We start from the raw sequence: 25,930 nt of genomic DNA on the forward strand, positions 1-25,930 counted from the left end.
ATATGTCTCGCGTCATGTGAGCTATTGTTGCACTATTACCAACTTTCAATCTGGTAACAATGACATATGGTGCACAAACTGAAATTGAAAACATAACTACCCGATCCTGCCAACTCCTCCATACGATGTCAAAACTTGACTGATTTGTAATCATCAGCTATTATCTTCTCTTGAATTCCAACGGGATCAAGTGACCTTCATTCGAATTCCAAAACATTTTTGATCATTCGGTATTGTTATGGTCAGGTCATTTTAACAGACACTGATCGGCGGGAATGAAATCTACAGCGCGACTCCAACAACAAAGAAAATAGATCCAGCAATAAGATAGAGGCAATACTGAAGAAAGATGAACAACATACACCAATAAATACTTCTATTCCCCACCAAGTATAAAATTAGACAAAACTTACTCAAAGTCAAATTACCTAAAGCCGCTCCAGTGTTTATTTTGCATTTGCAAATGAACAAAGAGCATATGCTCATATATATGACATAGAAAGATAGCAAATGAAAAAGGACAAAAGGAAAATTAAACACCAAAGAGAAGATACAGTCACTTTGACACCCCGTTTACCGCACTGGCTGTTGATTGTAGTGTGCCTTCTCTTTTTTCTTGGATGCAGCTAGCCTTGCATTCCTTGCAGCAGCCTCATTAGCAGCAGCACGCGCAGCAGCATCCATCTCCTTGCTTGATTTCTTCTTCTTCATTGAAGCAACTTTCTTGAGCCTCTCTTTAACATCAATTGCAGATGCATCCTCAGCCTTCTCCGTTTCAGCAGTTTCAGAAGTTGCATTTCCAGTTCCAGCATCCAAGCCATCAAGCTGGTCTTGTGATTCTTTCTGCTCCTTTGAAGATTTTTCCTTCTTCTTCTTCTTTTTAGCATTTTTGCTTTCCCCAGTAGCATTCTCCTTCTTCTCCACAGCACCCTTAGGATCCTCTTCTTTCTTCTCAGCACCTAAATTTTTTAATGGCCAGACAAAAAATTCCAACTAACATATTTAGGGCAACCTTTTTATACATGAATATGATTGAAAGCACCATATTACCATTGGAATCATCTTCTTGACCAGTGGGTTCCTTTCGTGTGTATCCTAGCTCAGCCAAAACAGCTTCAAGTTCTTCAAGCCCCTTTTTCTTTAATTCCTTCTTTGAAAGTTGCCTTTCAGCTTCTTTTGTAACCACTGGTTGTTCAGGAGGCTTCTGGAGAACAGGCTCAGCTTCTTCTGTCACTTCTAAGTCATTTTCATGTTCTTCCTCACCATCATCATCTGCATCATCAAGACCTTCCAACTCACTCTCACTTTCCTGGTTTCAAATATTCATCAAGTCTACCAGTTAGTCAATATGTAACCAATAAAACCACCAAGAGAGATAGGAGACATACATACAAAGGGAGAGAATTACAGTGAAGAGTGATTAATTGATTGATTTTAAGCAAAAGACAACACTCAGGCTCTTTTATCTTCCTGATTGTGAGAAGGGAATAGTAACCTCATCATATTAGATAATTTTATTCAGTTCTTTATTTCCAGTAATAGCCAATGATTGGATTTTTTTTTTCCAGCAAATTTTCTAATGTGTATGAAGTGATAACCATCTTGGCTTAAGCTCCATACTTAAGTTTGATTGCTGTTGGCATATAGTGTAAATCGTTATACCTTCACCTTATTTTGCAAGAATTTAGCTCCTTATTAGACATTAATACCATTTAAAACTGTTCTCTTCTCAAAAAGCAAAACACAAGAACAGATTGTTCCTATAGCTTTTGAGATGCTTGCTTAAGAACTATTTTAGCCAACATCAGCTTGCTTGAAACTGATTAACAAATAACTATCTTAGAAACTCTAAACATTAGCTAGAACGATCCTATCAGTTCTTTAAATGTTAAGGCAGAAAAAAGAACCTCCAATTATGTCATTTTTATTACTTCCAAAATCAATGTGCAATGTGCAAGGCCATTCCATGAAAATTTACAGGCTACATTATTCCACATTAGTTTGTTGATTGTAACGATATAATAACAGTTTAACAACACAAGATCAGACACTTGGGGAAGTATAAAGAACCGTGTACCATTATACTCAAATCAGCAAACCAACAAAGACCATGCCGTTAATTGCAAGTAAACAAAATGCCAAATCATGAAACCATTAGCATAAATCATATATATGATAAACACAAGAAAAGACACGGGGCAAAGTATAAAAACCTGTTGCACCATTATAATCAAATCAGCAAACCAACAAAGACTAGGCCATTGATTGCAAGTAAACAAGACACCCAATCACGCAACCGTTAACATAAATCATATATACAACAGTTAAACACGAGATCAGACACATGGGGAAGTATAAAGTATCCCTGCACTGTTATAATCAAATCTGCAAAACGACAAAGACTAGGCCGATAATTGCAAGTAAACAAGACGCCAAATCATGAAATTGTTAACATAAATCATATGTGTTAACATGAATCATACATACGACAACTCCTGAAGGATTGATAAATATTATCACAAAGCTAGACAACCAGAACAAGAATTGGCAAACCGACAAAGACTAGGCCGTTAATTGCAAGTAGACAAGACGCTAAATCATGAAATCGTTAACATATACAACAACTTGGCACGGATAGATAAATATTATCATGCAGCTAGACAACCGGAACAAGATTTGGATAATGATTATCAACAACAACAAAAAAAAAAAGACACAAACGGAACACATTCAACATTGTATCTTGTAAATTTGAAAGCTACTCAGCTTTCATGCAAATCATTAAATATTCAACACCAGTCTTTCTCCCCAAATATATAAAGCCACCCAACACTAAACACCACATATAAACAAAACTTAAAAAAATAAATAACAGAGAAATACACCAACACAACCAGAATTCCTGACTGATAAAGCCCTGTTAAAGCACTTACACTCCCATTTACGTCATACATTAGAACTCAGCCAATCCACAGTCAGGTCAAAGACAAAGACAAACAAACAATTATCCACACCATAAACTAAAGGGTACACAAAAATCATCAGTAGTAACTAGAACTATTATATTGTATCAACTAATAATAACCATCGACATTAGAACTTTTTTAAAATATATATGTGTGTGTGTGTATATATATATATATATATATATATATGCTCATGCAGTTCAACCAATCCACAGTCCGGTGTTAAAGACAAACAACAATCCACATAAATAAGTAAAAGCAATGAATCTATAAAAATAGGGCATAAAAAATGAAACCTCAGCAGCAGCAGCAGCGGCGGCGTCGTTTAGAGTGACGGGAGACGCAGCCCAAACGGATTCAGGAGGAGCGGTGGTGGCGTAGTAGTCGTCGTCATCTTCGTCGTCGACATCGGCCCATGACTTGGAGGTGAGAGGCGCGGGGGCCCAAAAGACGTCCTTCTTGTTGTCCTGGGCCTTGGACTTGGACGGGCCCTGGTCCTGGTCCTTCTCGGGCTTCTTCTTCTTCTTCAAGCTGCCGAGCGCCGCGAAGACGTTGGTGTTGTTTATGGCGGGCGCCTCGTCCCTCCTGCTCCCCATTTGCAGTCCGGGGGCAAGATCGGAAATGGAGAAAATTGAATTTAGGGTTTTGCGGTGGTGTGATCTGATTCTGAGACTAAGGGGTGGGAAGAGAAAAACGTAGAAGAAGGTGGAATAGTGGGTTGAGGAGGTGATCAACAACAACAAAAAGATGGATGATGGTTATGATGAGACTGTTTGCATACATACATACATACACATATATGCGCATGTTTTTTCGGGTTTCTCATCTCATGGGCCTCCGTGTAAACCCAAACTCACACACGTGTCGTCCATGTTTCAGAATCATCACACGGCTCTTCAATTGTATCTTTTTATTAAATTTAAAATATTTAGTGTTTAACTAACTAATAAATGAATTAATGATAGTCTAAAAATTAAAATAAAATTAGCATTTGTTTCAAACAAGTAACTTTCGTTAAAAAAAAAATATACTTCATTCATTCTAAAATAATTATCGTATCTTATGTTATTTTACACGAATAAATAAATAAATAATTATTTTTTGTTTCATATTTTAAAAATGCTATACAATTTTTACATAAATCTTTAAAAATGAAATAAAAATTATATGATATTTTTAGAATATTAATGAAAAAATATTTTATCAAACCCAACGTCTCTGATATTTTTAAAAATGAAAATAATACTAATAAAATATCTAAGAATGTGACGCTAGTATCATAATTCCTTCAGAATTTAAACTCCTCCAAAAATAGAATACATTTTTTGGGTAACTTGGTTTCAGTTTCTTCAGACTTTCATAATTACTTGGTTGATTTTTTACACGCAAAATAGGGGCTTCTTTTTTACACTAAGTACGAAAGATTAAAAGAATTACAAACGAAGGAACACCGTTCCTACAGCTTCAGCTGATACAATTTTACACTCCGTCTTTGTTTTTACGTAATTTAACATCTTGCAAAAAGTATTAAAAATAAATAAGAAAATTAATGAGTGGGAAATATTTTTAAATAAATAAATGTTAAAAATATTAAATATATATCCCTAAATTAATTAACATGCATTGAATATATCTTCCAAAACAGTAATATGGTGAGAGATACAACAAAAAGGTGAGATAAGATAGTGATTCCTAAAATTTATTTACTTGCAAACAAAACAACCGCTTCCAAGTAACAGGTTTTCTAAATTTGTCCCAAAATTATATTAATTGTCTCAACCAGCCCTTTCTTTCTAGTTTTAATTAATTGGTTAATCGATAGTTTTTGCTCTATATCTTGTTTTCTTAGTTCAATGTTAATGATTAATTTATCAGCTTTTTTAGTATGAAGGATTCAAATCCATGATTTATTTCTTCCTTCCTTATTGGATATTTTGTTAAATTGTTTAAAATATTACAACTACTAAATATTTATAAGGTTTCAATTTTCGGTCATGTAGATTAAAAAAATGTTACTGTGAATTATCACGGCGGATTAAGAAAATTCACAAAATTTTATATATAAAAAATGTTGGAATACAACAACAATGCATAAATATAATGTTGGGCATCTTTATTTTGTTTAATATGTAATTTTTGTCCTCTAAAGAGAGATACTTGATTTTTTTTTATTTTATAAAATCTACAATTTTGACTAAATTTTCAATTTTGCTTTTTTTTAATTGAATGATATATCTAATATATTTATTTATGATATTATTAAGAAATAATTTAATTAATTAAAATGTAAGAAATAAAAAAATAAATATATGCAAAACCGTGGATTTTTTTAAATAATTAAACCAAATATCTTCGTTTTAAAATAGAAAGATGAAAATTGTAAATTTGAGTCAAATAGGAAACAAGTTGTATTTAAGCCAAAATTGAGCCTTTACTGTATATTAGAAATTAAAGTATTTTACTTTACATGATCGAAACAAAAGCAGAACTCAAGAATAACAAATTTTTTTCATGTACTCAAATATAATTATATTAGATAAAACAACATAAAACATAATCAATATAATCAATTTATTAAATAATATAATATCAGAGACAATGATTTTTTTTTAATAAAATAAGAATTTATATTTATAACTCTATTAAATTTGAGAGGATGAATAGACAAGGGAATTATAACATCTCAAAGAAATATGAAAAAGCAAAGAGAAATGTCTATCCACACATAATTATTCATAAGATTATATTGTTTTTTACACATTCACTTTCTTCACATTTCTCCTCATTTATCTCTTGAGTAAAAATTGATATAAATTTTTGTTGTATAATTAACACACTATTATTTTTCACCCCACAAAATAGCTATTTTGGGGAAGCGAGAAATGCTTCCGGGTCGTGGCTATGCAAACAGAAACAGGTTACTTATTTGCTTTTCTTAACCCAGCCTATTTCAATTAGATTAGTTTCATTTTTTTTAAAATTCAACCTATTCCAATTCAATTAAATCTTTTTAACTTTGATTTAAGTTTTGTGCGTTCTTAAGTCATTGTTTCAGATATCGTAGGCATTTGAAAAATGTATGCAACAATTAATAATCAAGCTATAACATCTCAAGAATTTATATTTATAAACATGTATTCATAACTCTATTAAATTTGAGAGGATGAATAGATAAGGGAATTATAACATCTCAAGAAATATGAAAAGGCAAACAGAAATGTTTATCCACTCATAATTATTCATAAGATTATATTATTTTTTACACGTTCACTTTCTTCACATCTCTCCTTTTTTTTTTCTCCTCATTTATCTCGAGTAAAAATTGATATAAATTTTTGTTGTATAATTAACACAATTATGGGGAAGAGAGAAATGCTTCCCGGTCGTGGCTATTCAAACAGAAACAGTTACTTATTTGATTTTCTTAACCCAACTTTGTTTCAATTAGATTAGTTTCAATTACTTTTTTAAAAATTCAATCTATTCCAATTCAATTAACTTTCATTTAAGTTTTGTGCGTTCTTTAGTCATATGATTATTCAAAATGCTTCAGAAATCGTTAGCATTTGAAAAATGTATGCAACAACTAATAATCAAGCTATGACACCTGCTCAATCTTTATGTGTAAACATACATTTCAGTCCATTATCTCACCCACACCGAAATACAATAATAATTTTAATGACAGAAGAAGCACTTCCTTTTATCGATTTCAAGGTCCATAGTTAAATGGGGAATAAACTCAAACTCATAAATTCATGATGAAGCAGAGGAAGCAGAACTATCAAAAGTTGTTCCTACATGCTGAATAACAAATCCGTAGATCTTTCTCTTCAATTTCTCAATCTTTTCTGTAAGTGAGTCATCCCCTTTGGAAACCACACGGTCCAGCCATGCATTTACACGCTTCAAGTGTGACAAAACAACAGCAATGGAGCCACCATCCAGGGGCAATGCTTTTTTCCCATCAGCTGTACACTCTCCAAACACTTTGAATCCTGCATCAAGGGACTCTTCCACAAAACGTAGAAACCACATTTGCATTTCAGACAGCAAATTTGCTCCAAGCTCCACTGTCTCTTTCATTCCACTACCTCCTGTCCACACACCAGTACTCAGACTGGACTGTGGTGATGAACGAACCTTAAGGTTCTTAGCTGCACCGAGAGACTGTCTTTTTGATAAGCTTTTTTGCAGTGTCGATGGAGGATCCACGGTTGTGCCAGTAAGAAGGGATACTATCTGGAGATCAGTGGCCAACGCAGCTTCAACCCAAAAAGAAAGTGATTTTGAGTGTTTTGTTGGAATGCCTTCATCAGGTGTCTCAGAATTATGTCTGCTGGCAACAGATTCAACCATTGCAGTTGATTTCAGAACATCATCATAGATAGTGAAGAATCTGTCTATGGTTGGCAAAGGATTCCTGGCCTGGCAAACTGAGCAGAGGTCTGAAAACATGCTGGTAGGCAGAAGGAACAAAAAAAAATGCATTATTCATACTAGTCATTAAGGAGGAAGTGAAATATGTGAAAGAAAGATATGAATTGAAACTGCCAATAGACTTCAAAAGTGAGATAAAGTGTAATTGTTACCTTAAATTTCTTATAATACATTCAGTAGCATTGGCCTCCTCTAATGCTTCAGCAGCAGCGGTAGAAGCGAGGATCTTCCTTTGCATTGCTTCCTGCATTGAGTTGATAACAAGGGATTTTAACATTTTAAAGTGAGTCAAATAACCAAATGAAATCAACTGAGTTTGTTCTAACCCTTCACATCAGGATGATACCTATCTATTATCTTAGCTTGTTTTGGTTGGATTAAAATCTCCTTGTGTTGTGGACTAACAATTATGTTGAAAAATCAGTGGTTTGGATGCTAACACTAGTAGAACAAATTATAATATGCGAAAAGTATAATTCCATATAATTTGTACCAGAAAAACAGTTTTCTCGTACACTTCTGTTTCTTCTTGGGAAAAAATTTAGGTGCAGTCGCTAGATATTTTTAGTATTATTATCTAATTAGAACTAATCAGTGCAATAAAAGTGTAACCCTGTGCCAAAAGCATTATTAAAATTTCAATATCCATACCTTTCCAAGCCTTGCAAGGTTCCCAGAAACAGCATCTAATGGAACACTTCCATCAGTCCATTTCTTCTCATGAATGGTGATACCCATTGCTGCAAAATTGGATTTGTCTTCAAGAACACAACTTTGAGGAGAAACAGCTTTAGTTTTCTCATTGCTCGAAGAATCATTGCTACCCGGTTTTTGACCACTCACATCACTTAACCGCCTTGACATTGCAGCCTGCGAAATTGCATCAACATTAGTTAGGGCTAAACCTAACAAGTAGCAGTAAGTTAGTTGTAGCATTGTTTTTAAAATAGGAAACCCAATTGCAATTTCCCACTTAATCCTTAATCAGAAGCAATTGCGCTGTAAATTACTTTCTACTCATGGTTCATCTCGATTTCATTTACCTGAGTACGCAAAATTGCTTGTGCATCAACCTTACTCTTAGAACCACCAGCTTCAACAGGCGTGGCCGGCAGTTGCTCATCCCAATTCTTCCTGGCACTCTTGGACCCAACCAGCGCATCGGAGACCTTCGAGATTCCGGCGACAATGGTGGCCATCTTCTTCTTCACGGAGGAGTCCGCCACCAGCGGCGAAACCTTAAGTCCCCCAGACAACCTCCTCCCGGGAGAAAGTGATGTCCGCCGCGGACTCGACGACGGCTGCTTCCTCCCGGTCGGAGAAGGCTGCCGGTACCTCGACGGCACGATAATCGCCGGCTCCCTCGACACCTTCCGGTTTTCCTCGCGCGCCGAAACGAGGCTCGGAACCACACACTTGGACGGCACCGGAGACGCGGACCTCTTCCCCTTCCCCGCCGGTGATGGATCCCTCTCCGCCGTGGTGGAAACAATCTTATTCCTTCCCGCCGACTGCGATCTCTTGGCGGTGGCCGGGGATGAGAATCTCTGCGGCGGTAAGTTGTTGTCGCGAGGCGCGAGAGGGTCTCTGGAGATTCGTTCTTTGCTGCTGTCTTTGTGATGTTGTTTATGCTCTTCATGGTTATGGTTTGGGTTAGGGTTAGGGTTAGGGATTGGGGATTTGTTGTTGTTGTTGAGGGAGAGGAGGGAGAGGGGGTCTAGTTCGGAGTCTGAGAGGGGTTGGATGAGGAAGTGGCGGGTGGAGGGGGAGATGCGAGCAATGAGGGGCTCCGGGGTGCCGAGGAAGGGGTGGCGGCCAGCGAGAGGGCGGAGGTTGGAGACGGAGGGGAGAGGGGAGTCGAAGTGGAAGCGGTCGACGTGGACGAACTGGCCGAGCTGGAGGCGGTTGGAGAGGATGAGGTCGGTGTCGGGGTGGGAGAGGAGGACGTAGGTGGAGTTGACGGAGTCGGAGAGGTTTAAATAGAAGCCCTGGTTGGACCAGAGGTCGGAGCCGGCGAGGGCGGGGACGATGCCGATGACCTGGAGGAGCGGGGAGCGGTGGTCGCCGGTGACGCGGGTGTTGGTGTTCATGGCCTGCAGCATTTTCAGCAGAATGCCTGGGGTGAGGGAAGCCATTGTTGCTATTGCTCTGAGAGAGATCAGAGTATGTAAAGGTTAAAAGAGGCAGAACGGTTACTACAGCTGCTCCAATTCAAATATTTCTACCGTTACTCTTCTCTCTCAACTATTTCATGCCATTTATTTTTTAATTAAGCTGCCCCACGCCTACGTTACCGTTGCACACAACCTGTTCACATCTCGTGCTATCTTTTCCCTTGTTCAAACTTGTATAATGCATTTTTCAATTAAATTGATTTTATAAAACCCATTTTGAATTTATGTTTTATATTTTTATTATAAAAATAAGTCAATAGTAAAAGGTAATGTAATTTTTTTTTACTAATATTAGTATAAAGTATTCATTGCTGGAGTTGTGATTATTTTTCATCAAAAATTATAAACACACAATCTGGATATTTTTCTTTTATTGTAATTTATTATATACTCAATGTTAAGATTTCAATCCTAAATCAATTGTTTGAAAGACATAATCTACTACACTTGTATCAACTAGTATTTTCAATACAAAAGTTATCCAAAATTATTTTAACTCAGAATCAATTTTAAACTTGAAATTAATTCTCCAATATAAAATCAAACTTGCACTTACTCTTACTTCACTCTTCATACAAGTTTCAACCTATAACAATTTTTGAATTTCTTAGATTGAGATTCTTTTTTCTAATGTTTATTAATTGTTCGCTTGTTCTTATTCAACTTTAACCACTCTAAGTTGTAACTAGAGTGGAGTTGAATGATATTGGGCATTTGTAGATGTAGTTAAAGAAATGAGTTATTGTGACGTACAAAGATTTTAATATTTTAATTAATTTTTTATGAATTAACAATTAGTTATAATGGAACAAACATGCCTAGAGGGGAGGGTCATGGCTGTACTTAAACGCACAAAGTGTTGACGTGCTCGTTTGGTGGTTAATTAACATTACTCTATTGTATATCATCAAAGGAATCATAAGGAAAGAAGCCCGCATAGGTGCTTCTTGTATACAAGGCTTATACCTATCAAAGAGACTAGAATAATTTTGATAACCAAGTGTTTGGCTAGTTTTTGGACAACTAAATGCAAAACATTAATTCACATACTTCATGAGTAGAGGCTTACGATCCTTTATGACTGACATCCCAATGATCAGTGTCTTATTTAAGTGGTCAGGTTGTGGATCTTTAAGCTGATTGAGTTGGTGGGGCTACTTGGCTTTTGTGATCTAGTTAACATGGTTGGTAGGATGGGTTATACCTAGGGTAAGGTTGCTTGGGTGTAAGTCCTTTATATAATAGTAGTCCCTCAAGTTAGTTGCTTGAGAGATAAGTAACTAATTTAAGGGAAATATGTTGATTCAGATGGTGTTGCTTTAATTTCTTCACCTTTTGGGTTTCCTACAAGTTTTTTTATTGGATCCATTTATGTTTGACTCAAATGTGTGAAAGGGAGTCACATGTTGATCATTTGGCGTGTGTGTGATTGATCGTTTTCAATTTTTCCCCACTAATAAAGGTAGGGGTCGTCGTTTTCATGTTTCTTCTTTTACTTCTCTTGCACTTCATTTCTTTTTTCCTTGCCTTTTGTGTTGCATTAAGTTGTGGGGTTCAACTTTCTATTTCTAGTTTTTTCACCAACAATCATTTTCTCACTTTGTTCTACTTATTTCTTCAGTGTCATTGTAGTTAGGTTTTGAAGGGGTTGTCTACTAGATAATGATGTTTCCTCTCTTTTTTTCACTCAATCCAAAGGATTTGTTGTTGTCCACAATGATCCTCCTTTCCGTTTTGGTGAGACCTTTGTTTGCAGAGGCAATCTTGGCTTCAGAGGGTGTCAAAATTTACCCCTTTCAATCCTTCAATTGTTCAAGTTGGGATGGGGACAAATGAGGTACCCATGAGGTAAATGCAACTTAGGTGCCATGGACCTCCTCTAGAGGGGAGAGGGGTTGGTTTTTTGTTTTGTTTTGCTGTAAGTGAGGCTAATGAAGTCACCCCTTAATCATTCTTAAACTAAGAAGATATAATAAACAAAAAAAAACAAAAAAAAATGCAAGATACAAATGGATGAACGCAAGAGTGAGTCAAACAGTAGAAACATTTAAGAGCAAGAAATTATCTGCACGGAAAAGACACACAAATGATGTGATAATGAATGCTGTATATAGTATGCTCATAGGACTACTTAACTTGATATTTAGTCCACCAGGGTACATGTAACTAGTGACATTTTCATAAACCCAAGAATCTGCAACCTGAGGATTCCTACTCATCTCCTCCAACATGTTATTGGGTATTGCTAGCATCACTTCAATATCTGTCCCCATCAGTGCTGCCATAATCCACTCTTCAGCATCAAACAGCTTCAGTTTATCAAAACCGTTTTCTTGAAGCATCTTGACCACCTTATTTGGTGGAAGCTTGTGAGTTGCCATGGTTCCCCAGTTGACTCCAACACCTGAGCCACATGAGGCCATAGTGAAGAACACAAGAAGGAATGCCACTAGGTACCTAACACGAAGTGCCTTTTCTTGTGCCATTTTATGGCTTTTTTTCTATATTCTGGTCTTGGCCTAGCAAAGATTCAAGAATAATGACAGAAGAGAAGCCAAACAAATGGGAGAAAAAGAAAGAGAAAGGGGAAGGTATGGTTCTTGGCACAGGAATTTATAGAACATGAGAGGTTTCTTTCTTAGTGCTGCGTGTGTTTCAGTGCCTTCACAGAGAAGGTAAAACAAGGACTGAAATTTTGGAGTTCAATACAATATATCATAAAAAAGCAGGAAATGGAACAAAGATTCGTTCCTTAATTCAGTTATAATGCCAGTATGTGTTGCATTAGTGTTAAGCTCTTGGGTCATCATTGTAATCACAATAATAGTAAAAGACTAAAAGGAGTTTCTGTAAGGCCAATCAAGTGGCTCCCGTGCCTGCATGCATACAAATCACGCACATCACAGGGCATTTGGGCCATTAGATAATTAAATGCTCTTTGGAGGGACAATATTTTATATGATGTTTACTCTTCTAAAGAGAAAATCCAATCATTGATTAAAAAAATCAATAGCTAATATTATTATATGCATATACATAATAAATTACGTGATTACTATTATTAAAATCAATAGTTTTCTCGTCTGCTGCAAAATTGGGTTGATTTGATGAAGAAGCATAGGTCATAGATTCATGTCATAGGTGTACCTGATGAGTAACTAATTGTATATTTACATATATTCTCGAATAATCATTTAGTCGTTTAGTTATTTTCTTTGATAACAATGTGTGTATTTTTTTCCTTTGATCTCCTAATCTTAGATTGTTCTAGAATTAGCCACTGAATACTATATGCAAGTCTGTCTCTACCCCACCTAATCATCACAATATATTAAAAAACAAAGCTAATTAACACACGTTGGAAGTTATAGCTTTAAGAGAAGTGAAGATATAAGGTGGGTTGGATGTTAAGGGAGAAGGGAATGAAGGGAAGATCGTGGGTTTGATTTCCCCTGTTAATATGCCGATTAAAAAAAAGTTTTAATTTGAAATCTCCATATTTTCATATTATAAGAAATATGAAGTATCAATTAAAAGCTTCAAGCTCTCAGTCTCTAAAGAAAAGGATAGAAGGCAATCGCGTAGTATTTCTCTTTGCCAACAAGAAAATTATGAACAGAATATTCACAGAGCTACTTTCCTATAATTTAGAAATATTCTAGGAGGATTACAATCAAAATCAATCACATTTTTATTTGTCAGCTCAATCACATGCTAATATACAGCTAATTATCTCAACATTTTTTTTCGTGATGCTCAAGTGACTGACTATAAGGCATGCTTGTTTAGTTTTTGGTGAACTGTCCAACTTAGTGCCCTCACTATGCTAACGTACTCAACTGTAGTGTTGTTGCTATCAAAATGGAAGCGCATGCAAAATGGGGACACAAAACACTTTAGTTGGGGACAACACATTCACTACTGTATTGTCCGTGATCCACAAAATTGACATGACACTAGAATGTGTGCGTCAGTTCTAACATCAGAGCGTGCAGCTCCCTTAGTAGCTCTCAGCTACTGGACCCACAGATTATTAACAAATAAATATTTATATATTTGAATCTTAAAGATAATGTTATTATTTCTTTATCAAGTTGTAGGTACATACTTATTTATTAGTGATGGATTATCTATAATCCATTAGATATAAGTAATGAATTATCTATTAAATATTATCTACAAGTTATGAATCATCTAATAATAAGTTATGATTTATCTACTAACTATTATTTACAAGTTAGGAATTATTATTTACAAGAATTATTTCAACATTGTAACAACTTCTACAAACCCAAAGCTCCTATCCCACGTTACAAATATCAGATTGTATCTTACCATTTTCATTCCATTCTCTCACTCACATTTTTTGTTTTGCAGGTCTTCCTGTGTTCTCCTAATACCTACCGTCCGACGTATGAAATCAGTCAACTCCAGATTTCGATAAATATAAATAATAATTGACTAAAATAGAAGAGAGACAGGGCGGTCAATTCTATAGCTTTCCACCTTCAATTTACGTGTACTCTTAATCCTATTATCCTTTGTATACATCTTTTAGTAAAGCGTAGCCTTCTGCTTTAATAAAAGGGGAGTACGTTCTAAGGACTCCATTTTGTATTACAAAGAGCAACAGCACTTCCCAAATCTGGAAAATTAAATAGTCAAAAGTTATCCTCACATGAGGCATTCTAGTTTTTCAGTTATTGTTTTATGATTAAGACATTCAAAATGGTGGACAAAAGCTTTTGTTTTATGAACAAGACTTTAAAAATAGTAATGTGTTCACCTAGTTAATTCAAAATGTATTATATTTTAATTTTAATTTACTAAAATTTAAGTGTAGATGCATCGTTATTAACTTAAAAAATCAAATAGAGTTGTAGTGCTTGATTTGATTATAGCTAGATTTTTTTCTACATTATAATAAATTGAGATTACATTTAAACTATGTTATAGTTATTCAGCCATGTAACATATTTTATAATAAAAATTGTTATCAAACTTTTTTATGATGTAAAATTGAACAACATATAAACGTTTTCGCTAAATCTGATGAAAATTAAACAGTGCTTCTATACACTTTTACGTGGATACTAGTACTAAGTTATAAATTGAGTATCGTGCATAACTTTTGGACGAATTAATTGCAAATCAGCATAGTTTTCAATCATCAAAACAGCAAGCAGCAAATAAGTTCTCCTTAAAAAAAAGCAACTAGATTCCTTGGCTAAGATGTCTAATTGGGATGTTTCTTTTGTTTTTTGTTTTCTCAACATGACACGGTATTTTTCAGTTCCAACGGATGAACGATTGTTTGCAAAGCAAGCATGAAATTTGTATTGGATCTTCTGATTAAACAGACTAAGCAGATAAACCGCTCATAAACTAATCCACTTGTCTATTGTAATCCTCCACTAAGTCCTCTCACCCTTTTTTATCCTTTCTTTTTATCACTTTACTTTCAAACAATCAAAATCACCATTTTGAGGAGACCTTTGACCTGGTTCGAAATCTAATCCTTTAAATAGATTACAATTGAATGATTGATTCTAGTGTTTCTTTTTTTTTTTTTTTTAGTTCTTAAAGGTTTTTCCTAATCAACAAGAGATTTATCTCTATTGAAATATAGAGATTAATGAAGTAAATTGTCTCTCTAAAAATCCGTTTGCTATACAGATAATTAGTAATCAAGTCACTGTACTCGAGGGACCCAGAAATATATACCACTGTCGTATTTAATAATATATAGTCCTTTTTGCCGAAAGAAGAGACATGATATCATTTAAGATTGTATTACTCCTAACTCCTGTACTAAACCCCCTTTTTCCGATAAAAAGTAATACTAAAATTTAAAAGTAAATAACAAATATTTCTTATAATATATTAATTACATTAAATAATTCTGATAGAAATTTCCAATTTTTATTTATTTATACGATACTGAATCCGTAGCTGGTTTGATATGACCTGAATCCCATCATGACGAAGATGAACTGAACTATGTGCAGATCATGATCTACCTAAAATCTCTAGCGTTCTTAAATAGTGTTGTTTTGCTTGATTTTGTGCTTGGCCAAAAAATTTCAACTTTGTTGGTAGATTTTGTGCTTGGTCCACAATCTAAGTTAGTACTTTAGTAGAGTAGTGGTTGGTAGAATAATCCATACACTGCATGATACAAAAAAGTATTGTTCATTGTGTATAATTCCAAAGAATGTACTAACCGCAGCTTTAAAATCAAGTGGCCACTTTTTGCTTTGAAACATAAGTATAGGAATGCAATGCATCTCAAGAAGAATGAATACCATTATATAGTTTCAATGAACATGGCCTATTCATTCCGTTAAATTTGTCACATGGCACTGAATGTCTGAATCCATCAATGCACCCCTGTCAAACCCTGAAGACTAAGGTAGTATAATACAAATCTAACTTCCCTTCAGCATCACCAAGGACAATGTTATGGACAATCTTCTTTAAGGCATGCTTCTGGCAACCTGAAGCTTAAACAAAACATTGCCTGCACAGTAAGTAAAAAGCAAAAGCCATGAGTAAGGGATTGTAGAAGTTATGGTGTTCTACAAATAAACTGGAAGAATGATTAGTTACCAAAATGATCTAAAAAGTGACGAATAACTGATACCTTGTTTGGAGCCACATCCCTAACCCTATGAAATCTTGAGTCTTGTATATGAGCGTCTAAAGCAGATTCTGCTACCTGCAAGATATAGTTCAATGAACAATCAACAAATAAAATACACACATTTTTGTCTATATCCAAATAGCTTACAAAAATCTAGGTACCTAAGGCTGATGGATGGAAGATTGTAAAAACCAACAAACAGCAAAGTCATTGATATTCTAACCTTAATAACATAGAAAAAAGAAACGTGAAACACTATCAGCAGAATGAACTCACAGCTATTATAGTCTCAGGAGTTTCAGTTGCCCTAATGAAGCAATAGCAGTGAATCCATGGTAGACATCCTTTCCAATATTTCTTCTGGATTAATCCCCTGAATGCATCTGGCAGGGCATATCTTGAGTCAGATATCTGTCTATAAATCTTAAAATGGTAATAAAATTATAAAAAAAAAAGTATTGTAAATGAATCTGCATACATTCAACCACATTGTAGAACACATAACAAACAAAATGCTACGAAACAAAGTCTTTAATGGATAGCTAGCTCATTAAATAAAATCAAGTTAGGCCTCAGCCAGATAGTCAATGGATCCATCCCTCACAAAATGAAGCAAGATAAAAAAAAACTCTCACCAAAATTGATTATAAAAAATATACATGTTAAAATGTATATCAATCTAAATTCACTTAAAACAGTAGAGCTGCTGTTACCACCCAATTCTTATGTTAGGCCCAATAGAGTATTAATAGTGTTGTCTTTTAATAATAATAGATATAGATAATATGAGAGGTAGGTTCTAGAATTGAGTTTGTTAGGATTCTGTTATTGCATCAAGCAGCTATATATCCCTTGTATTGTTCTATGAAAAGTAGAAAATGAATGAATTCAGTTTAGATTCCCATTTCCCTTCCTCTTCCTAATTTTCTGTGGAGTTCTCCATTACTCGAAAAGGGCCCTGTATCAGCTGCTCACCAACCTAGGGGTGGAAGAGAAACTGCCTACAGTTTTAATATACTAAGCAAAGGAACATGCTCAAATACTCCTAAATCCTAATAGGAGGAAAAAACATAAGGGTTTCAACCAAGAGAATAAGGCCACATGATTTGTAAAAAGAAAAAGGCACATTATATCAAATGATGTTGTACCTAGAAACTGAACAGCAGATGCAGGTAGGTTCATTATTACATGATCAACATGTTCCCAAGTTTTTGTGACAGAGATTTCAGAGCCTCTCATTCTTTTGTTTGCGCTTCCTTTTCTCCTACCACCTTCAAGGATGTCAGTTCCATGAGCCTCTCCATTCCCTGTCAAATGAAAACGACTGTAATTCTACTTTCAACCTTACAGTTTGTTATCAATGTTGCAATTGTTTTCTTAGAAGATGGGGACTATTATACAAAAAGGTTTTACGTCTTTTAAATCTATAACTAAAATTGTAAAATCTTTGACAAGCTAGAAGATCAAGTAACAGCTACATCTAGTGACAGCCTGATGTGATATTGCAGTCTGTAGAATACCTTCATGATAACTAGTAGAAGATCTTTTACCAGCAATTACAGATGTAGCAGTGTGCCTCGTTGAACCGTTTACATCCTCTAACCCACTATTATTGCTATCTCCTAGGTCTTTTGTATCAACTACAATAGGAATATTAGTATTAATTACTAAGGAACATTTTCTCATATCATAATTAAGATGCTTGTAGTTGTTTACCATAAAGGATTACCAGTTAGCAACTCATTTTTAGAATTTGATTCAGCATTGTCTCGTGTATCCAAAATAGGGACTTCATGTGAGTTTTCTAATGTGACCTCAGTATTTGGCACTTCCATCATCTGGGAGATGAATTTTCTAGCATCCATGTTGTATGCATAAATGCAATCACCAACCTTATTGATTTTGGCATTAATCCTCAGATAGTGAATGCTATCAGGATTTAAATCATTTGCATAGACTATGCATCCTTTCTGTGCTGCAGGAATGGCAAAAGGACCAATACCAGCAAACATGTCACAAATGGTCTCTCCAGCTTGGAACATTGAGACTAACCTTTTGTGTTCATGTTCCAATCTCGAATTCCAATAAACCAAGCTGTAATCAAGCCTAAAAGTGGCACCATATTGCTTCACTTCTGTAATCATATTATGCTCTCCTGCTAAAATTTCAAACTCTGGCACACGAAATTCATTTGTAATGGTTCCAACTTTATTAACAATAGTTTTGATTCTTGGATAATTTTTCTGCAAGAATAGTGAAAACATGAAAATTAATAGGAAGAACATGTATAATACAGTACGCTTAACAGTTTAAAGATAGAATTCATAAACGAATCTTCAAATGGACATCTTCATAGCAATGTGAAGGGCATGTTATTCAAACATAAATGAAGAACATAACCTCTTAGTCTGTAGAATAAGTGATAAAATCATCCATTTTCCTTCAATTCAAGCATGCATAAACTAACACAGATGTGCATGCCAGTAACATAGTACTAAAATGAGGAAGCAGTGTCAAATAGATCCAATAGAAACTCATAATTAGAGTAGAAATTGGGAGACCGGAGACCAAGCTCCTTACAAGCAAAATTTTGTTAATACTGAAAATACAAGAATAAAAAATAAAGATAACAAGGAAATTCTACAGATGCACCGAATAACCCAAACCCATCCAAAACAGGAATTTAGAAGGGTAAATGTTTTATACTGCAGCAATAGTTATGTTATATGCCCAAAAAGAGAATGATGTAATGCTGACTATTGCAAACCAAAATCAATTAAAAGGAAAGAATTCAGTGAAGACAAGCATCACATCTTCTGTATCTGACAAGTAAACAAGATTAGTGCATTTCATAGCAGCAATAAATAGACAAAGAAAGCTTCTTTTTTAAGAAAAAAGATTGAAAATAAAACTTAAACCTCGATGTAGTCATACATACATCATAAATAACCTTTGCAATAACATCTTTGTGGGGAAGTAACTCATCATGTAGGTTTAAATGGGCAATTTGACCTGCATAAGTAGGATGGAAGTTAGTTTACCATCAGTGGCTGTTTGGATTGCAGTTAGAAGCTTGTCAAACGGAAAAACACATATTCCAATGCACCAAACTGAGAAGGCTCACTACTCCACTTTGAAGAAATCATAATTAATGAATTAACAAACCATATGCATTCAATTATATTTGTAACAGTTAAAAAAGAAAAAAAAATATTTAGAACCCAGAAAGAGCCACATAAAATAACACAGGTCAGATGCCACTTACAAAATGATCATAAATTCTAAATCTAAATACTTAACAATTGTTTCAAAGGATGAAGGCACCTCCACTCCAGTAGGCAGTATCTGCTTCAGCACATGATCTACAGACACAAATACAAATTACAATAATTTAGAATGGAGGAAAGCACAATGTAGGAAAAGGAAATAAATGAGTCATTATAAAAAGAATGCTTCTAACTAATGTTGCAACCGAATACTAACTCAGCATAATAGAGACATCCACTTGGGCAAATAATAAGACGGCTATAATTTTCTTTTATTTCTTTTATAAGTAAAGAATGTAAATTTTTTATCAGAGCTGCTACAAACATTTTGAAGCAACTGTTTCATAAACATAAAAAAAAAAAACAAGTGAAAGGCAGCATCTGCATTATGGTTTAAGAGAACAAAACTGTTACTCACCTGCACTCCAGTAAGAATACCCTAAAGTCAAAGAATAGGGCACAACTTCAATCTCACACAAGCCCTTGAGCTCATCTAGCTTTTGTTTTGGAATATCAGATAAATCTGCCCTCAACCACCAATTCAAATCAAGTAAAAAATAAGAATTTCCGCTGAAAGAAAGATATTCTTCTACAGAAGCAAAAGCTGAGACACACATACCTTGATTGTGAACATTGTCGGAGAGTATAAGGTAACGGTTTTTGTCACAGGTTGGGTCCTCGGTGATGGGTTTAACTCGGGGCTTGTCAAGCAAGTAACTGTAGAATGAATGAAAGGTTTAGTTAGTTAAAACAGAAAGAGGAAAAAAAAAAGGGTGAGTGAATAGAAAAGATAGAGAGAAGTAGTAACCCGTTGAGGATTCGCGTGGCGAGCTTGCAATGTTGGCAAGGGATTCGAAGGGCCCACAGTTTGAAGTGTACCTCGAACTTGCTCTCGTCCAACATTGAATTGAACACTGTCGGAGCTTAATGACGGCGGCGATACCAAACGGAGAAGGGGATTTCGAATGAAGCCGACTTGTCAACGGTCGATTTTGATTCCAACAGAGGAAGAAGTGAAGAATGAGAGTTGTTTAGCGGTTTAGGGTTTTTGATTCAAACAAAAACAGAAGACGTCTCAAAATCCTGTCCCTGTCGTGCTATACTGCAGCAGATAGCCTTCTTTAATTTTTAATTTTCTTTTAATATTTTGGATTTTACACTAGAGTCGATGACCCAATATTGTTTTTGATATTTTTTATAAAATAGTTTATACCTATAAATTTAGTTTTATTAAACTTTGTATTAGAAATTATCTGATGTTTAAACTTTTTTGTTGGCAAAATTTTATTTAATATATTAAACCTTTACTATTGAATATCCTATATGATATCTTAAATGCAATTTTAATACACATATTATAATAAACTAAAATCCGTGCCTATTATATCATTATAAATTTAACATATTTATAACTTTTTATAGCTTAAAATGTATATTTTATGAACTTATAAAACAAAATGATTTGAAGATAGATTTGAATAGTATAATGGATGAACATAGACAAATATAAATGAGAATAAAAAAAAAAAGGAAGAAAACATCCTATTGTTTTAATGAGTCAAAAGTTAACGATATTTTTATTTATACATTGTCAAATACTTCTTTATAAATCATATTAGAGTGTATGACCCATGTCATAGATGGGTAAACATTGTTTATGAATATGAACATTACTATAAAATATTTTCTTCAATTTATATTAGAAATATTTATAATTAATTCTTTTTATTTTAACCATGAATTATAAAGTATAACATTTTTAATTATTAATAATTATTATCTATTATATATATAGTTGATTATATATCTAGTAGACTATGGTTTTTAAAATATAATAAATGAGAGAAATAAAAAATAATTGCACGCTTGAAAAATTATTAATTAAAATATTGTAAAATATATCAATCAATCTAGAGTGAGAGTTTCCACTTAAAAAAATAGATTTAACAGAATATTTTTATGAAACAATATTTTTTAATATATATTAAAACTTAAACTATATAAGTTGGTTTGTGAACAATGCTATAATTATTCAAAATTTTAATATGTAAAGATTTGTTATGGACTATAAATAATAACAAATTTTAAATTATTGAGGAAAATAAAAATAAAACTCGAAATTATGATTAGTATTTTATATTATGTTAAATTTTATCATGTATTATGACTTTTCTTTTTTCTTTAAAATTCAATTCATCACTTTTAATTTAATAATTTTTTTCTCTAAATTTTTAAAAAATTATTGCAAAAAATTATTATGATGAAGAAACTAAATGATCGTGTTTGCTTTTAGTTAAAGTAATTAAATTACCACAATTTGAATATTAACGTTGATAAAAATGAGTATTACTTAAAATTATTTAATTATTACCTCTAATTATTAATAAAGACAATTATCTTATTTGCTATACATATTTTTTATTCCTAAATTACCGTTTAATATATATGATTATTTTTATTTTTTCATAAACCTTTAAGATGTAAATGTTACCATTTTTCCTAAAAGAAATTGCTAGCATTGTTTTCTTTAACTGTTTTTTTTCTTTTTAAAAAATAAATATAAAGACTCAAGTGTCTCTTTTTTAACTAATAATGAATAATGAAATGAATAAAAAAAATGTTTAATTCAAATTATGGTAATTAAACAATTTAATTACTTCAATTAATACCTAACGTTATATTATTCTCATTTGAAAGCTTCAACATGCATATTTAATAAATTCTTTACGGATGGCTTCAAGCCTTTGAATAAATAATAAAAATCTTACATTTGTATCATAAACAAATAAGTTTAAATATTCTAAGTAGTCATTAAACTATTTTACTCTTAGGCATATGACAACAAATAATTTTGTCACACAAAAAAATAATCAGATCGCATAGCAAGATAAATGTGTTTGTCAATCGCACATTCTTAAATCCTTCGAAAAGAGTCATTTTTTCTTTAAAAAAAAGGTTACATGAAGTAAATCCTAAGATTTCTATAACACCCTATGAAACCATTAAAAATTATTAATTAAAATAAATTGGCAATGAGAAGCATTGGACAAATAAGAAAGAAAAAAATGTAACCAATGCTTAGTTGCATGGCCAATTAAGAAAGCTCCTGGTCAGTTTTGACAACAAAATTATTAAAAGAAAGGAAGAAATTAGATCTATCATTTTTCTATTAGATTACAAAAAGAGAGAAAAAAATGAAAGAACAATTTACAAATATAAAAAATCAATTAGTAGATCTGAAACACGTATGTCTTTATCAATTAGTGACTGTAATAAATTTAATTATAATTTGTTCAATCTCTTCTCCTGGTATAGAATTAGTGAGAAATAGAGATTTAAAAGGACATATGTGATCGCGTGATTATATATCTACCAATTTATTTAATAATTATTTATTGAAAATGACTTTTCTATTTTTTTTTCTGTTCATAACTTTTTAATTGATTTAATTTGAACGTTATAAAAATAGTATCTATAGTATATTAGTTTATTTCTCCTAAAAAAAGTATATTAGTCTATTATAAAATTAGACTATGATAATTATAAATTAATTGATTATAATCAATTAATCATTAATTTAATTTAATTATGTCATTTGAATTGGTACTCATTAACCATAAATCAATATTTTTATTTAAAATTAAAATGAACAAAGAATTAATGATTTATAACTCTAAAAAGTGTCATGTGTCAATATTTTTCTTAGAAAACATTCTTGTATAGACTATAGATTCTTTGTCGATGTATATACTTTATGATCATCTAACATCAAAATCTTAAGACTTTGTCTAAATGTTACTCTAGAAACTTTCACATGTGAGTGAAAACAAGCCTTGAAAGATAGATGAAATATAGAGATTTTCATTGACTTTTGTTAATTGTCATTGCAAAACATAAAATCAATGAAAATTATTTTCTATGAAATTTAAAGGGTAAGTCGAGATCTATCAAATTCATTCTAGAAACTAATATTTTACTTCTTATATTAGTGTCCATCAAAATAGTTATAGATATACCATTATTTTTGAACTGATTAACCAATAATATAGTTTCATCTCCAAGAATCATTGAGATCACATAATCATTAACTTGCTCATCAAACTATAGAGTTGGTAACAATATTCCTTGCTCCTGAAAATAATGTGTCATGTTTATGTTTTGTAATAGGTTAGGATAGATATTAGCATAGACATTTTTTTTATCGAATCTTCCATAATACCCTTAACTTTTATAGTATGTTTGGTTGAGAGGATGAAAACAGGAAAGATATAAATAAAAAATAAATATTTGAATTAAAGTATAGCATAGAAGGTGTGAGATCCACCATATTTCTTATATATTTCTCTCCCCCCCCCCCCCCACCTCTACCAGGCACAAGCTTAATGATCCAAATATGTTAAATTGTATCGTCAGGGTAATCCATATGTGATTATATGGGTAAATTAGAAACAAATTTAGTAATTGGTTGATGTAGGTAATATTGTGATTTGAGTTATTCTTCTCTATTTGTGATTATATGAGTAAATTATAAACTTAATTAGTCATTGGTTTTTGTAATTAGAAATAGAATTAATTAGCAAAACTTGTGAGAAAATCATGTGTGAACTTTTATTTTTTAATTTATTCTCCTATGTATATACTATAGATTATTTTTTATTTTACATTTTTACTAGAATTATTATGTGTTTTTTATTTATTTAAAGATTAAAACATTGATATATATATAATTTTATATTAAATATTAATAAACAATTTTATTAAAAGGCATAGAGATCAAATTATAAAAATAGAAAAAATAACTAGATATTTTTTTTTCTCAAAGTAAGGTATCTTTATAGCAGGAAGTCAAGAGACTTAGAGTTCAATGAAGTAAGTTTTCCTCTCCTAACAAAGGCCATGCTTGACGAATATTTCAATTAACTGAAAAACTTATTTGACTATTTGGTAAATAATTTTTTTAGTAATTTTTAGTAGCTTCCAACGTTTTTTAAAAATGTTACTTGAAGTAGCATTTTTTAAAATGTTAGTTTCTACCTTTTTTTATATTTTCTTCATTTTTATCCTTAGTATATTTATCAAATTTTCTGATCACCTTTTTAAAATAAATCATGATTTATTATTTTTCTACCACTTTACACTTTTCAACAACTAGTTTTACTAAACATTTATAATTTAATGAGCTAACTTTTTAACTTTGAGTTAATTTTGTCAAACATAATCAAAGTATTCTCCATATATAAGGCTAAGAGAAAAAATAACTACATATATTTTTATGTTTTCATAAGGTCACCAAATGCATTTGCATCCTTTGTTTACTACCTAGGTCCCACACTGATAATAAATAACAACAATAAATCAAATGTAATTAGCTTTATTGATAGTATAAATACTTTTTACACGATCATTTTTCATAAATTATAATGTATGATAGAATGATTGATTTTCCTAATAATTTTATAAAAAATCATATGTAAGATGATTTATATTTAATTGAAAAAATAAAAATTTATACATTAATAATATATGAAAAAATATTTATTTAATTTTAAAATATGTAATTGGTGTACAAATAATTCATTTCTTAACATTAAAAAGCTCAATTATATAAAAAAATACTAAGTAGCTCAAAGATATTTATGCACCAATTTAGTGCTAGTATTATTTTTGTAAAGATTAAGCTTATGTTTGATTTTTTATTTGGGAGTTATAAACTCAACTTGGAGAGTAAATTTATTTTGGTAAGATGTTTGTTTTAACTCTTCAGTTCATAAGGAGAAAAAAACTTTGATTGATATGAAAATTTAGCTTAGGTAGATAAATTTTGAACAAGAATTATTTTCGTCAAGGATTAAATTAATATTATGTAAATGATTCAACTTTAATCACTTATGTTCAATCACTTGATTTTTTGTAACATGTTTCATTACCCTAAAAATATGTTGTATATGAAAATTTTATCTTAAAACTCTGTAGAAATAAAACTTGAGTTGGTTTTCAAACTTAAATTTGCAAGCTTTAATTCAAACATGCACTAAATAGATAAAAAAATATTGGTTTAATTGTATTTTTTATTTTTATTTTTTAATGATTTTACCTCTAACAAATGAATTTAGTATATTTTAGCCCCCAATTTTTTTAAAAATTGTAAATTTTATCTTCTATAAAGAAAAAATATAATAATGTTAACACTTGACATCAGCTCAATCACAAAATATACAAAACTAATCTATTGAGAGTAAAATTTGTTAAAAAAAAATTGAGAATAAAAAGTGTAATTAAACTGAAAATATTTTAAAAATATTGTATTGGAGCGGGCCATTTCGAAAACCAGACAGCTCCAGTCCAGTGTTTTTGGGGCCTCAGATTGGGTCTGTGTTTATCTTAATTTATATTTCCTTATAAAAGAACATTAGAAGCATCACATATAATAATAGTGTTGTT

General features: G+C 32.3%; 3 protein-coding genes across 6 annotated transcripts; all 3 read right to left on the reverse strand.

Annotated features, from left to right (window-relative positions):
- Nucleotides 1-340: 340 nt before the first annotated feature.
- LOC114411727 (high mobility group nucleosome-binding domain-containing protein 5-like) lies at nucleotides 341-3,747 on the reverse strand. The gene is made up of 3 exons (XM_028375398.1): nucleotides 3,263-3,747; nucleotides 1,051-1,309; nucleotides 341-959 (listed from the first exon to the last, which is right to left on the reverse strand). Exons 1-3 carry the CDS (start codon nucleotides 3,560-3,562, stop codon nucleotides 574-576), a joined length of 945 nt encoding a protein of 314 aa, XP_028231199.1. The 5' UTR covers nucleotides 3,563-3,747; the 3' UTR covers nucleotides 341-573.
- A 2,806-nt stretch (nucleotides 3,748-6,553) lies between these two features.
- LOC114411728 lies at nucleotides 6,554-12,261 on the reverse strand. The gene is made up of 5 exons (XM_028375400.1): nucleotides 11,717-12,261; nucleotides 8,450-9,554; nucleotides 8,058-8,276; nucleotides 7,559-7,650; nucleotides 6,554-7,425 (listed from the first exon to the last, which is right to left on the reverse strand). The coding sequence occupies exons 1-5, from the start codon at nucleotides 12,064-12,066 to the stop codon at nucleotides 6,723-6,725; spliced, it is 2,469 nt and encodes an 822-aa protein (XP_028231201.1). The 5' UTR covers nucleotides 12,067-12,261; the 3' UTR covers nucleotides 6,554-6,722.
- A 3,388-nt stretch (nucleotides 12,262-15,649) lies between these two features.
- LOC114411729 (tRNA (guanine(37)-N1)-methyltransferase 2-like) lies at nucleotides 15,650-20,586 on the reverse strand. Of its 4 annotated transcripts, XR_003666518.1 has the most exons (12): nucleotides 20,298-20,586; nucleotides 20,109-20,206; nucleotides 19,908-20,012; nucleotides 19,523-19,585; nucleotides 19,162-19,235; nucleotides 17,953-18,466; nucleotides 17,744-17,863; nucleotides 17,372-17,530; nucleotides 16,500-16,606; nucleotides 16,224-16,298; nucleotides 15,886-16,100; nucleotides 15,650-15,748 (listed from the first exon to the last, which is right to left on the reverse strand). XR_003666518.1 is itself a non-coding variant. In XM_028375402.1 (11 exons), exons 1-11 carry the CDS (start codon nucleotides 20,390-20,392, stop codon nucleotides 16,041-16,043), a joined length of 1,440 nt encoding a protein of 479 aa, XP_028231203.1. In that variant the 5' UTR covers nucleotides 20,393-20,586; the 3' UTR covers nucleotides 15,754-16,040. The 4 variants fall into 4 exon arrangements, 3 of the variants coding, with proteins under 3 accessions (XP_028231203.1, XP_028231202.1, XP_028231204.1); XM_028375402.1 differs by lacking the exon at nucleotides 15,650-15,748 and having other exon boundaries at nucleotides 15,754-16,100; nucleotides 17,774-17,863; XM_028375401.1 differs by lacking the exon at nucleotides 15,650-15,748 and having other exon boundaries at nucleotides 15,754-16,100.
- Between the last annotated feature and the right edge of the window lie 5,344 nt (nucleotides 20,587-25,930).

Source organism: Glycine soja, chromosome 5 (genome assembly GCF_004193775.1).
Source record: "Glycine soja cultivar W05 chromosome 5, ASM419377v2, whole genome shotgun sequence".
Taxonomy (NCBI): Eukaryota; Viridiplantae; Streptophyta; class Magnoliopsida; order Fabales; family Fabaceae; genus Glycine; species Glycine soja.